The following is a 15,617-nucleotide window of genomic DNA, read 5'->3' as shown; positions in this document are numbered from 1 at the left end:
GTGACGTTTTCATGTTAAATATTTTATTTTCCAAAAGAACAATAGGATTTCAAACGAAACTGTATACAACGGTGACATTGTTCTTCAGTAATGCCTCTTTTCCAAGAAAGGGCAATCCCCATGCATTTTTATAATCTTTGAAACAGTAAAAGTTTCAGTTAGATACATATATTGTAACTGTACATATATTGTAGAATACGTCATTGATTAGGTCTATACAGTAAAATTATTTTGCAAAACGAGTATAACTTGACAATATAAAATTTTATCATTACTTAATATGAAAATGAAATACAATTGTAGTTGGTAGTGGGGGTTCCTGCTAGCTAATCGGAATCATAAGCATTCTCTCAATTATGCATAATACAAAGATATTTGGAATATGTACATTTTAAATATTGTATTACAAAACAATTTCTTCCCCATGAAGTAGGGGTATCACTTCTTACAACCTCTTGCAATATCTGAGGAAGTGAGTTTATTATTTTTATATTAGCTTAGAAGGAATGACTAATACAGCTTTTGCTGCGACGACTTTTAGAGAGCATTTCACCAAATTTGTTTCTAACAGTGCCTATAAAATTTGTGAGGATCCTTCTGATTGATTGAGTTGTAGGATCTTTTGTTGAAAAGACTGAGTGTGAAATGTCTTCTGACTGGGCCACAGGAGAGTGGAGTGTGTCAACTATTGACATATTCATAAGAGTGATATATAAGACTAGCAAAAACAAACAAAATACAAAATCAACCACCCTTCTTCAGGGTAGGAATAAATTGTTGAAGAACAGGCACAATTTACGGACTTTCAGTCAAGATGACTTCCGTCAGCGCTGGGCTAGGCATTAAAGAGTATCGTAAACAGTTACGCTCAACATTCCTTTAATTAATTTAAATCATTTTTGAGATTAATAATAGTGAGATTGTGCGTTAATGTCGTCTGAGATCAACCGAAGTGAACGTGTTTCTATAGTTTGCCCTTTTGTTTTCCCGTCCCACTGAAAAATAGCTCTTTCGAAAGAATAATATGCGAGGTACGAGAGCTCAGTGGTCGAGTGTTTATCTTCATTGCGACGCTGTAATGTGTAGATCGTAACTGCGTGACGTTAAAAATAATGAAGTGTTGCAATTAGCAGTATTCACGATCTCTTTTTTTTAGTACACACCAACTCTCAAAGTAGTTTAAACTATGCATGCCTAATTTGTTTTTGGTTTTCACTGGTTGTAGTTTGACTCTAATTAACAATTAACATTCGTCTTCTATGAAATGATTGTCTTACACCGTTAGCTCTTCGTATAGCTTATTTTAAAAGATCTTTCATTTGTTAAACCTGTTCATCGGTTAATTTAGTGGGTCTTGTTATTTCAGGACAGCCACAGATGGTCAAAATGGTGCAGACAAAACCAATTACTGGTTTGATGGCAACAACAATTAATAACGAAGCTGTGAAAGCGATATTCAAAGCTCCAAACCAAGACGGAAGCCAGGTAAGACTTCACCATCTACACAGTTGAAAAGAATATAATAGGAATAGCATTTGGTTTGAGTATGATCATCAATATATCGGAAGATCAATATCATTGATAATAATAATCCAATTTTTTATAATTTATATATCAGTGTTCTTGTCTTTATTCCATAGTAACTGGTCAGTAGAGCTGGGAATATCAATATATGTGTTGGAGAGCAATCTTATTTCCATGAATATTCATTGGACAGTTGTTCGAAATGCGTGTAACAACGGAAGATATTTTAGGTTTTGTTGAAGTTTGTATAGCATTGCATTGTTAAGCAGAAGGTTGGTCTACATTTATGGAAACTATTTTGTGTCCCCTACGCTAGGGCGGAAAGGCGTATTTCCACCAGCGGTTGTGCTCGATATGACAACCCTGACTATAAACTATTGCCCGACACCGAAGTTTCCATTGAAGTAGGATTCTGTTCAGAGAAATCTGATCAAGTTTGGACCACATCTCCGTACAAACTTTCCACAAGCCAGTCAATGTGCGTGGGCGACGTAAAGAAATCGCTCGCTTCAAACACCAGAAAGCACAAAAGTCCATTGGTGCAGCATCGGGAGTCTTCACAGGGATGTCTCAATATGTGATAGTATGGATTCCAGTTTCACGCGCTTTGCAGGCCATGTATGCCACAGTTGTTCGAGCCATGTGGCTGGCTGCTTTGTCTTGATGAATGAATTCGACACCTCAGTACCATACAATGACGGAATATGCTGCCGGTATAATGGTTCAAGAACGTGTTGTTGATAGTATGCTGCGTTAATTTCCACATTTCATGCAACTGTATGCAGGGGAATTTCCCTTTATGGTAAAAACCTGCAACCAGCATGAAGCCACGGGGAAAACTTTCGCGGCTTGTGCGGACGCAATTGGCATAGTCCTTGGCAGTCTTTGGATGATAGTAAACGGCTCGAGCCCGCTTGGAGTTTGACAAATAGATCCAGACCTCGTCTAACGTGACCACATATTTCCATTGGTCACCTGCTAAATACCGTTTGCAATGGACCCTGCGTTCCCGGATTGTTTGGCTGTGAGTGTGTAAACACGTGGCTGATGCTTTACTTGCAGGCGTAAATCCTGGCTGATTATCCTCTACAGTTGATTTGGATCTTGTCTCTTTGTGGCGGCGGATTCTCCTGGGTCAACAACTTCTGCACGTGTCGAACCACATCCATTGTACGTTTGGGACGGGAGTGTTGTTTTCGTGTCTATGCGCTCACCCGCTTCCTCTAGCTGCGCATTTTGTTGCGTTTGAGTACATTGGCAGTGCCCTTCTTGAAAATGGTGAAAATCTTGGACGAAAACTGTTTCATAATTGCATTGTAGCTGAATCCGATGTCGGAAAGGAGCGGCGATATACCCCTCCCAGAATGGGGTCACGTTTGGAGACATTTTGCACTCGGAGCACCTCACTTCCTGCTACCAAATTCTCCACACAACTGGTTTCTGATTGCTGTGCTGTCCTTATTGTCTGGGCGATTCTAGCGCCCCTGGCGGACGTTCCACTTCGTTTCCATATATGTGGACTCACCTTCTAAGGTATCAGTTCTTTACAAGGATGTCTGCTGTCAACTTTTCGTTATCTCTCTGTAGTTTAATGTCCATCAATTATCCATCAAGTGTTTTAAACATGAACTAATTAAAATGCTTACTCTCGCGAGATTTAATTGCGGTAATTTTTAGTGCCTTCTCAGAGCGACATATGAGATCAGCTTTTATATATATATATCCGGTGGTGAACAGTTTCATTATTTTCTCGTTCTACCCTTCTTACTGCAGCTCAAAAATTCATCCAATCTTTGTTCAATGATTACCTGAGGAATCTGAGAGGCACAGCGGCCGGAACATTACTTCTTCATTACCAAGGTGATATCAGGTTTACAGTGACCTATCGTGAGTAGGGAAAAGGAACTCATGTCTTTACCACGATTGCTGTTTGAAGGTTTTTGAACCTTAGAATTAGATGTATAGGACAAAGGTCAGACTCGGGGGGGGGGGGGGGGGGAGCTTATCCGTGGCTAAGCAGTTAGCGTACGCACCTTTGACGTGGGAGACCGGGAGCTCATGTAGTTCGGATTCCACGTTAAACTCAAAATCAACTCAACTCAGAGAAGAGAGAGAGAGAGAGAGACTTTAGATCGGATAACATTTGACATTATATGGTTACCAAGGATTTCAGTGCATTCTTAAAAGAAATTCCTAATAACAAAATTAAGTAAAGTGTAATAGGTAATCTAGGACAATTCACTTCGCTATTGGATAAATCAAGCGATATGGTGTGTTAAATATTGAAAATTTGACTTTTGTGATTTGGTATGACTCGACCTTTATGAGATGTGAACCTATATCTTAGAATAGGATCAAATCATTTTTTACTCACACGGAGGACGAACCCGAATCTTCCACACGATAAAAATATTTAATAGAAACACATTATGTAGTACTTTTTAGAGGTCTTTGAAATAAATCGAGTAACTAAAATAAGTATAACGTTTCTATGGCAACTGTAGCAAACAGTACTGATCATATGTTGAATATTCTAAAGTCGAGGTGCGAGGAACTTTTCGGTGAAATTGTCGACGTTTTCTTTTTGAAGTAGAAAGTCGTTACTGTTTCTGTAGAATAATCTTCCAGTGTAATCAACTTCAAAGTGAAGAAGTTCTCCGAGGGATCTAAGTGCGGCTAAATCAACAGTAAACCGGAGATGGGGTCGATCTTTGTCCCAATCACAGGTTTTCGCTTTTTGCAATTCAATGTAGTTCTCCGGATAAAATATCTTGGGATATCGACTGAAATTAACCTATTCGATGGTTTTCGCCTTCTTTTCTTACATGTCTCTCACTGAAAAAGATTGCTCATTATGAAAGATTAATACGTGGGTTACGAGTAAAAAAGTAAATATATCGGCTTACTTCCCAAACCACTACTTCGCCACACACCCATCACTCTTGAGAGCTGTGTTCATACTTTCAGATTAAATGGAGTGTACCGCAACTCCTATTGTGCTTGGACATTCCAGTTAATGTACACCTATGATGGTTAGATTTATATTTTATGAAGAAATGAGAGGAATCAACCGATTTTGGTTATACCGTATTGTCTAAACGTGCAAATTTAATAAAAACACAGAGTGAAAAATGCGTTAGAGCCAGAAGTCAAGCCCGGGTCTCTTACCGTGTTGATCCGGTAACCATTACACTATATTTCGATAGCTTAACTATTAAATAGAAAATAAGTTTCAGAATTAGGTACCGTACATCATGCTCAATATGTCTGTGGAACATTGCAAGTAGTTCTTTCTTTCTTTTTTTTTTTTCTTTCTTCACAGAGAGGGATAAATATGCATTTCAACTATTACATAATGATTGATAACCTCACTAAATTATTTGCACACATATATTCAACATATCCACAGTTGGTAACGGCATTGTTGTCATATAATCCAGTTCGGCTTATGCCTAACTCAGCAGATCAAAATATTAATTATTTTTAAGTATTATGTAATTCTACAAATTGCCCAAGAGGATATCTGGCTTTGAATGAATCCACATGGAGTGTTTTTAAGTACTGAACCCATAATCCCGTCAAGCACACCCCACGAATCAACCTATATTTTAATGATAAACACACAACAACTTAATTTGATAAGTGTTAATTTTTTCACTCATATTGTAGTGAAATTATACTCCTATCAAGTTTATTTTTCCTTATTAACTACTTTTCTTTTGCCATTGCAATGAAAAACAAGAGAACGTTGTGAAAAAGTATTCTTGGAGCAGTGTTATAAAATAACTACAGATGTGTCATTTATGAGTTCTTAACCTCTCTGAAATAGCAGGACAGAAGGGGAGTACTATTAAAGTGTCGTGATTTCATTAGTTACCCCGTTTCCGAAATGTACGGTAAACTGAGATGTTGCATTTGGAAAGTTCATTCAGGAGTTTTTCTTTCCATACCGTATGTTATAAAACAGTGAAATACACATAGTCGTTTTGTTGTATGTTTTGCGGCAACCTATGGTGCTTAGTCCATAATACATTGATATGTATTATTGGGAACCTAAAAGAAAAAGTCAGGTTTTCGAGGAAGGTTTATTACAACAACATAAGATCAGAAGAGATCCCTTCTATCATGAAAGGAAAACTGTATGATCCTGTTTTCCTGTTTATATTAAAAATAAATAAATAAATAAACTCTTTTCGGTTATAAATTATAATCAAATGGTGATGCAGTTTTTCGTTTGTATCTTGAATTGTAGCAAACTGCGATGCGATAGTTTTCTAACAAGACTGACTGAAAAGAAAACCACATAAAACGTAGATTAAGAAACGAAACAGGATACAGGAGTCAGTGGTATTCTGTAATATAGACACTGGGTTTTCCAAATATAGCAAGGGTTTTGGTACAGTCCATGTGATCTGAGTGACTGAGCACCGTAAATTGAGTAACATAGTGGTTAGGCAAAGATACTGTAAGCTGGAGACCTGGGTCCAAATCTCGATCCAGTCATGCATTTTTCACTCTGTGTATCGTTGAATTTACATCAATACGGGAATTAGTGATATGTAAAATCGACTGTTTTCTTGATTTATCAAATATAATGGTGCTAGTAGTTTGATGTTTAGTTATCTGCTATGTTAGGACGAGTGTGCCGTACAGTGTGAACTTCGAGTGTGGCCGTACAGTTAAATGGCTTGAAGCTTCGATTGCAGAATTGCTGAGTAGGTATGACGTGTCAGCAGTCCATTTCCCAAAGTGATGCGGAAGTCAAATTAGCTGTCTAAAGACAGTGAACAATTTACATTTTTACCAAATTCTGACTTTAAGCTTGAAATCATTGAAGTAGGCGTATTCGTCACCAAACCTTATGCCACAGCGAACTAAGTGTAGAAAGTGACGCAACTGTCACATGAAGTCCACTTCCTAATGTCAGCACTTCATGTCAAGTTTTCAGAGTTTCCAACAATGCTAGTTTTCCACAGACATGAAGATTCGATTAGTTCACTTTGGTTTCAGACAACTCCAATTATAATCCCAGCATTTCTTTAAGAACCTAAAAAATAGTATGGGATATCGATGTGTTATCCATGAACAAAGAATGTCTTCAAATCAGTTACATAATATTCTGAGAGGACGAACCGGGCGAGTGCGAAGATCATCTCAAAAATATGGATTAGCGTACTGAGTAGTATGGTGTTTTTACTAGAAAACTATAAACAGAACAATTTTCTTTAACATCTGCTTAAATTGAATTTCGTCATGAATATTAAAGATAATAAACATATTTTAAAATAGAAAAAAAATGAGTGTATTTTCATTATCTAAATAATACAGAAATCCTTTTAAATGTATAAAAGTTGTGGAAAAAAAATCACTTACGAATGAGAAATTATGTTTTTCCGACCCATGTTCCACGTTTATGCACTATAGTCGACAGAGGACGGATGATTAATGGAAGTGAATGGTTATAGAAGGAATTAATGGAATGAGACCTTGGAAGAAACGTGAGAACGCCGAGAAAATCGTTTACATAATGTTGTTCATCATAAACGCATGGCCTGGGATCGATCCAGAGATCCTTCCCATCAGATGTGGACGCTCTACCACTGACTACTATGTCCCCATTCTTCTAAGCCTTTTTCCCAGCTAACTGAGGGAGGTCGGCTTTTCGGATCGCTGTCCTCTACCTGTTTCTGTCTTGTATCATATTCACTGTGACACCACACTGTACCATATCGTTAACTCCCTATGTCTACTGGCCGGCCTCGGCGCTCGTTTTCCATTTATTTCTATAGCATCCACTTGGCGACCTACATATGAGGAAGGCCGTCTTCTTACCTGCCCAAACTATCTCAACCTACTTCCTTGTAGCTTTTCTATTAATATTACTCGTCTCATCTTTACTGTTCCCCAGATCACTTCATTTTTAATTCTGTTCTTCTCTCTTCTTCGTCGTCCAACATTTCACTCTGTATAATATAGCAGGTCTCACTACTGTTTATTTTTCCTTAAGGGTGGGTTTGTATCGTACGGTCACACATGCCTCTGCCGCTTTTCTGCATTTTTGTGCAGTATTGATCCCAAGTACTTGAATTTCCTCGTCAATATCCTTTTCTTCGACAAGTCATATTGTATTGTCGATTACATTTTTCTTTTAAAAGGATAATATAGATATTCTGTCTGGGTACTAATTCTAAGCCCTTTCCTCGTAAGTGCTCCTCTCCAGGTATCAAATTTCTCTAGCAGTGTTGCCTTGGTCTCACTTACCAGTATAATGTCTTCCGCAAATAGCATATTTCAAGGTGCTAACTCTTAGATATCCTTTGTAAACTCGTCCATCACAATTGCAATAAGATATGGGCTGTGACTAGATCCGTGATTGTCTCACTTTAACTGTGTACTTTTCTGTTATTCCACACGCGCTTATCACTCCCTGTCCTACATCCATCATACATACCTTCAATTATACAGATGTGTATGTGTGTTTGGAACACGTCGTCTTTACCAAAAAGATCTCATGATGCACTCTATCATATGCTTTCTCCAAATGATGAAAACCATAGGAAGCTCTTCTGGTGTTCTCTGTACTTTTCCATTAGTATCCTAAGTGCAAATATGCATCCGTTGTCGACCGTCCTGGCATTAAATCAAATTGGTTCTCTGTTACTTCGGTCTCTTCTCTCAATCTTGCTTTTTAATTTCTCTCAGAGCTTCATTGCATGGCTCATAAGTTTTATTCACTGTAGTTGCCACATTCTTATACATGTTGTTCTCCTTCTTTGTTAAGTGCACTTGTGGCTGCTTTTCCATTCTCTTGACATGTTGCCTGTTTCCAGTATCCTGTTAAAAATTTGCTGTCCTTCCTTAGCTAACCCTTTCCTTGATTCAGTAAGGATATTATCCTCTCCTGGGGCTTTACCAATTTTTATCTTTTTCATGGGATTTGCTACCTCTACCATGGCCACAGACCAAACCAGTTCCTGGGCCGCGGTGGCTCAGTGGTATAGCGTTCACCTCTGGTGCATGGGGTCACGGGTTCAAACACTGCTCCCGCCAAGTGAACTTTGTGGTGGACAAACAGCGTGTGCGTGGGTTTCCTCGGGGTTCTCCCGTTTCCTCCCACTTTCTTTATTCCACCATTTCATTCATTACTCATCACCGTCTCATTTAGCCTAGCCGGCATAATCGTGAGACGTAAGACTCAAAAATTTCATTTCAGAGTTTTCGTCATTGAGAAGTTTTTGAAAATTCTCCTTCCACCTCTTTTTTTATTATTTATTTATTTATTTATTTATTTGTCAGAAATTTATTTTCACCCTTGATCCAGCTCACATACGAAATATCATTCTTCCGCCTCTCTTACCTTTGACAGCTTGTAAATCATCTTTTTCTTTTGTTTCCAGGTTGTACAACTCATCATAAGCTTAGCCTTTTGCTACACTAACTGCTTTCTTGATATTCTTCACTTGTAATCCGTCAGGTCGTGGTGATTGCCAGAGTTGTGCCATTTTTTATATCGTTCCTTTTTCTCCTTCACAGCTGCTTGAACCTCTTATTACACCGCCACGTGAGACATCTCCCTTTTGTTTCTCCCACAACTTTGTTTGTTTCCCTGAGTGTTACTGATATTCTGGTTCACTCCTCTTCCACGTGTATCTCTTTTTCCTTCTTTTGCAGTACTTGTGATGTGGTTAATTACCTTCAAAATCTTCCCAGCAATTGTCTCATCTAGTTTCCACCACTTCGAATAGAACTATTTTGTAGTTTTCTTCCTACTTTTCCTTTGATGCAGATATCGGCTACTACAGGGTAGTGTTGTTCTGTTAGACTTCCATCTGGTATTTCCTTGCAGTCCTTTATTCACTGTCTCCTCCATAAGATAAAAGTCGGTCATCTGAGACCGTGAGCTTCCACTCGTAAGTATGTAATAAGGTATGCTTCTTTCTAGTTGTAAAAGGTATTCAGGATAGCAAGATCGTGTGTTTCCGCCACTTGTAGAATGTTCTCACATTCCTTATTTTTGTCTTCCATTCCATATCCTCCATGTATTCTTTCATATCCTAATCCTGATCGTCGAACATGCCCATTTAGATCTCCTGCTAGGACAAGCTTCTCATGTAACGAATAATTCTGCAGAGTGCTGTCTAGCACCATTCAAAATTCTTGCTTTGTCTCAATCACACCCAGTTGGTTGGGCGCTTACTGTACTCAGGATTCTCTTTATCCTAGGACGTGCTTGACTTCATAATTCTCTCTTATTCTCTTCAAATATACCTGTTTCTCCTTCATATTCTTATTCAAGACAATTCCAGCTCCATTCTTTCTGTTGTTGTTCCCCATGTATATAAGCTTGTATCAATTTCCTATTTCCTTTGATCTAGATCCCTCTTCTCACTCATATTCCTTTCTCGATCCATATTTTGATTTGGCAGTTGTTGTTTACAACCGGCTACCCACGTATAACATCAATCTGTGAACTGGAGGACCAGGATTTTCTGTTGGAGTTTTCTCTCCTAATTTGAAAGTACTATTACTACTACTAAAAGTTACAGACCTGCTACTAAATTTACTAATCTACTACTGAAAGTTAAGAAATCACTTCTAAGATTACTGAACTAGTTGTACTCGTTATGGTTAAAAGATGCGTAGTCATTAAATGTGATGGGACTGAATTTGGATTTAAACTATGTGGGAAGTGTCACTATTCATCTCAGCGAAGGCAAAGTATACAATGAACATCAAATAGTCTTTAAAATTTTACAGTTGCTAATTTCAGCTCATCACGTACAAATTTTGTAACTGACTTGAACAGCAGCTCTCAACTTGAACAAAAGACAAAATGTTAATAGTTACATGTTCCTGTTCTTCAGTTGTGCTTTATTTCCATCTGTGTATCCAGTGCTATTTACTGATTTTATTAGGTTATCCTTAAAATCTTCAATTGGCGAATAATTGTGAGTAATTTCTGTACTGTTGCAGATATAAAAGCTTTACACAAAACGAAAACTACAGGTAAAGATTAACATGAAACATTTGGTTTGTTATCGTAGTTCTATAGTAATACACAGGGTTCTCGAAAGTCCCCTGACATAAGGTAATTCTGTTATTATCAGAGTTACAACAAAATGTAAGATGGGAAACCGTCTCCAAATATGTTGTTTTCAATCTAAAGTGAAAGTTTTTTTATCGAACGAGTCGTTTGGGCTGTACACTTTTTATGCGGCCAATGTCAAATGAAAATCAGTGTTACCATCCCATAACATAAGTCAGTGAACTTATTGTTTTTACGCTAGCGTGTCGATGACCAACCCCTTCTTCAAACATGCCCCCATTCACCATACTGTTAAAAAATGTATCCACTTCCCGGTAAATGGCAACGTTGCATTTTCATTGAACATGGGCACATAAAGAGTGTGCAGCTCAAACGGCTTGTTCGATTTAAAAAATTCCTGTCCTACATTTTGTTGTAACTCTGATAATAACAAGTTACCCTATGTCAGGGGACTTTGAGACACCCTGTATATTCGTCTATTGGTTGCCTGAAATGGATAAAATTGCTTTGGAAGATTAAAATACCTTAGCACTTCGTGAAGGACTATGGCCGGCCAAATTACATTTAACTGACTAATACATGTCGAGCGAATTAATTGCCAACGCCTTTATTCCTAGCTGTTTGGTTCTCTTAATTGAATTGAATTGTCTTACGACGCTGTACCAAAAATTTGCGTCTGACCTTACGACTTAACTGGAGCACAAATTATTCTGAAGTGGAACAAATTATAACTAACAGTTGAGTATTATAATCATAATGAAACAGAAACCAGTTTCCTAAAGCGATCAGTAGTTACAAGGCTGGGTCAGTCCATTTCAAATCATCGAGCTAAAATATCAAATGAAACCCATAGTCTCAGAATGGCATGGAGATTTTTCTGTTTACTCGACTTGCCATCCTTATTGATCACACCAAATTTTAATTTGATATCTTATATATTTTTGTAGTTAAATCTTTTTGTAGTTTGGTAAAATATACGTTTTTGTTGTTGCCGAGGATTAAAAAGATTACGACATTGATATACTAAAAAGATCATAGCTTTTTTAATTCTCATCATATCACAATGATTTTTTCACTAAAATGATCACAATAAGATACAGAATAAGCTAAAAATACATTCAGCTACTTGTACTTGAATTGTTGTAGTAAATATTAGCTCAAACCTGGATATTACAATTTTCTTAAAGAAAAAACATAAAATTTTAAAATACATTAAAAACTTAAAGGCACTACATAAACGAAAGTATTTTATATGTATTTATAAGCCTAAAGGCATGAGCTAATGTGTTCTGAAAGAAAAACTGTGGGTTTTTAACTGCAAATATTTTTAAACCATTTATCTTTAGAGTACGGCCAGGTATTTCAAGAAAATCGTAGACCTTCACGTTGGCAGCCCTAGCGTTGTCCCTAATTGTCACGGGGACATGAACCATATCTCGTTACAAAGCTTATGGAACACAGATTCCAACAAGGTAACTTCTGTGCCCCTTGTTTCCAACCCACAGAAGAAGAAGAAGAAGAAGAAAAATGGCTTTCTTAAAAAAAAATATTTTGTCGGACTCTGGCAACACTGTTCATTGTCATACGCAGGAAAAAAAAATTCTCGCATACACACCAGACATTGGGTGGAATCATATAAAAAAATAAAGGGCGTAGGTGCAATAGCTTGCGAGATAAAAATTCGAAACCTCGTATATAATATGGTCAACCTGTATATATTTTACGAAGGAACTGTGGTCTACCCTCAGGTCGGCAACCCTGGCGACTTCCTTAATTGTCACATAGACGCGAATGATACCTCGTTGCAAAGCTTACGGAACACTGGTTCCAATGAAGTAACTTTTGGTCCCCCCCCCCCCCCCGGTTCCCAACCCACAAAAGAAGATGAAAATCATCTTTAACTTTTGTGGGACTTTGGCAACACTGTTTTTTTATCAAAAAAGAAAAATCACTTTGTTCTACGGATTCGGCATGGGGAGGCACAGTTTAGGTTCATTAGGAGCCGAGCAACAGAGGTTTGAAGTACTGGCGCTAAGAGAAAGGGATGAGCCAGGCATCTTCTAAGGGTTAAAATAGTGCACATTTTACTTTCTGAAATACTCATTGAATGATTTACATGTAAGGCGTAATGAAATTATGACATTTTAATCAAGCTGAAGATGTCAAATTATTTAAGCTGCAGTAAATTAATGTTCTAGAACTAATACAACTGCGCATAAGCTTTTACAGTAAACTTTAAAATCAAATAACCAAAATATAATTTTATTATTTTTACTCATAAGCGCTTTCGATAACTGTCTTAGTTTTTAGTAAATTAAAAATATATTTAATGTATTGTTTCACAAAGTATTTCACAAATCAAAACAGTTCGTTGGTATCTTATATCAGTTTAGTTAGCAATTTCGTTCGGTATCTTGAGGAGTGCGAATCCTACAGCCCTCAGGTTCATGAAAAAGACTTTGGATTAAAAGCTACATGATGTTTTTTTTTTTTTTGCCACCAGCCATATGAAGTCTCCTTGTGACGGTATAGGTGGCACTGTCAAGCGCATCGTGACAAAAGCAAGTCTCCAACGTAGTAATGGTAATGCTATTGATAATTCCGATTTTTTTATTGATTTTTGCAAGGAAAATATAGAAAATATAAAGTTCACAATGATTAGAAAAGAAACATTGATAGAGGCACGAAAAAACTTAGCGTTCTACTCAAGCCAGGACGGTACCTGGAACACGTAGTTTTCATCACTTTGAGCCCAAATCTGAAGACTCCACTGCAACAAAACGAGTAAGTTTAGATGACAACTTTTGCACAATATTAAACTTTTCTGGAGAAAATCATTCGGTGAAAATGCCTCATGTGGGTGTGCACAATTACATTGCATGCCTTTATGATGACCGGTGGTATTTTCGATTAGTTTTGTCAAACCATGAAGATAAAGGCGACGTTAAAGTTAAATTTATGCATCCCCATGGGCCTGCTCCATCTTTTCACTGGTCCCCAAAAGAAGATGTTTGCTGGATTCTTATGAATAACATACTTTAATGTGTAACCCCCCCCCCCCCCAGTCACAAAAGCATCCGGAAGAATGTATTATTTTTCCGAAAAGGAAATAGGTTCGATCAATCTTCAGTGCAACAAGATGTTGAAACCAATGCAAGCCCAGAAATAAAATGTTGTTAGTGTTTTATTTAAACATTTTCTGTAATTCCAATTCAGGACCTCAATGGTGTAAATAGTAAATGAACCACTTCAGGACTTTAAGATTTGGTAAATTCTTTTTTCGTTCACTGATTATATTCAATCTGTTGTATGTGATGAATATGTATAATTCATTAAACTCATAGTGAAGAGCTATTTTCTTCTTCTGTGGGTTGGGAACCGGGGGGGTGGGGGCACAAAAGTTACCTCATTGGAACCAGTGTTCCGTAAGCTTTGCAACGAGGTATCATTCGCGTCTCTGTGACAATTAGGGAAGTCGCCAGGGTTGCCAACCTGAGGGTAGACCACAGTTCCTTCGTAAAATATATACAGGTTGACCATATTATATACGAGGTTTCGAATTTTTATCTCGCAGGCTATTGCACCTACGCCCTTTACTTTTTAATGATTCCACTCAATGTCTGGTGTGTATGCGAGAATTTTTTTTTCCTGCGTATGACAATGAACAGTGTTGCCAGAGTCCGACAAAATATTTTTTTTAAAGAAAGCCATTTTTCTTCTTCTTCTTCTTCTGTGGGTTGGAAACAAGGGGCACAGAAGTTACCTTGTTGGAATCTGTGTTCCATAAGCTTTGTAACGAGATATGGTTCATGTCCCCGTGACAATTAGGGACAACGCTAGGGCTGCCAACGTGAAGGTCTACGATTTTCTTGAAATACCTGGCCGTACTCTAAAGATAAATGGTTTAAAAATATTTGCAGTTAAAAACCCACAGTTTTTCTTTCAGAACACATTAGCTCATGCCTTTAGGCTTATAAATACATATAAAATACTTTCGTTTATGTAGTGCCTTTAAGTTTTTAATGTATTTTAAAATTTTATGTTTTTTTTTAAGAAAATTGTAATATCCAGGTTTGAGCTAATATTTACTACAACAATTCAAGTACAAGTAGCTGAATGTATTTTTAGCTTATTCTGTATCTTATTGTGATCATTTTAGTGAAAAAATCATTGAGATATGATGAGAATTAAAAAAGTTATGATCATTTTAGTATATCAATGTCGTAATCTTTTTAATCCTCGGCAACAACAAAAACGTATATTTTACCAAACTACAAAAAGATTTAACTACAAAAGTATATAAGATATCAAATTAAAATTTGGTGTGATCAATAAGGATGGCAAGTCGAGTAAACAGAAAAATCTTCATGCCATTCTGAGACTATGGGTTTCATGACCTGGATGAATTGATATGGACTGACCTGGCTTAGCTGTAACTGTACATTGTCTGCTTTAAATGGTAATTTAAGTACGGGACGGCTACCGAAATTATGGTAATGATCATTGGCGAAGAATGTTGGATAAGATCAGTCATAATTGCTTGTGGACATTGTATTGCCATAATATGTTATGTTGTGTGCTTTATATCCATAAATTGCCAATAAGTAACTGGACACTTTTTTTGGGTTTGAGGAATCGCCCCATGTCAATACAGCACGAAAATTTTACTCAATGGCATTTAAGTTAGATGCAGCGCCAACTTAAATGAAGTAGGGTTCAGAGTACAATAGTGCAATAAAGAATTAAAAATGCAGTATTGTTTGTTGGGTACAATGTTTTGTTCAGCTGCAAAACTCAGCCAGCCTAAATCAACTGTACATCCGTTCCTGTATTGTGCACGTTAGTGAAAAGTGAAGGGCACTGCGATAATACTGTCCATACGGAAATTAAACTTATACTTAGAAGAAGCAGAACGTTAGAACGTACGAATTAAAAAGGAAGAAAAAGCATCAAGAGCAGAATCATTCGTCAAGAATTGCAACAGTATTTTGAGTTTGAGCTTCAATTTAAATATCGACCCACCGAAGACTACCAGCCCCACTCCATC

The 15,617-nt window shown here is 37.3% G+C and overlaps 1 protein-coding gene across 2 annotated transcripts in view; it reads left to right on the top strand.

Annotated features, from left to right (window-relative positions):
* Dp (transcription factor Dp) overlaps window positions 1-15,617 on the top strand; it is a 71,896-nt gene that overhangs the window by 8,066 nt on the left and 48,213 nt on the right. For both annotated transcript variants that reach the window (XM_081768986.1, XM_081768987.1), the window contains exon 2: window positions 1,367-1,485. In XM_081768986.1, coding sequence (XP_081625112.1) covers window positions 1,367-1,485 — 119 coding nt within the window. The remainder of the gene's footprint in view (window positions 1-1,366; window positions 1,486-15,617) is intronic.

The sequence above is a fragment of the Thermobia domestica genome, chromosome 8, assembly GCF_964235325.1.
Source record: "Thermobia domestica chromosome 8, izTheDome1.hap1.1, whole genome shotgun sequence".
In the NCBI taxonomy this organism is placed as follows: domain Eukaryota; kingdom Metazoa; phylum Arthropoda; class Insecta; order Zygentoma; family Lepismatidae; genus Thermobia; species Thermobia domestica.
This window is presented reverse-complemented; position numbering and strand designations above follow the sequence as displayed.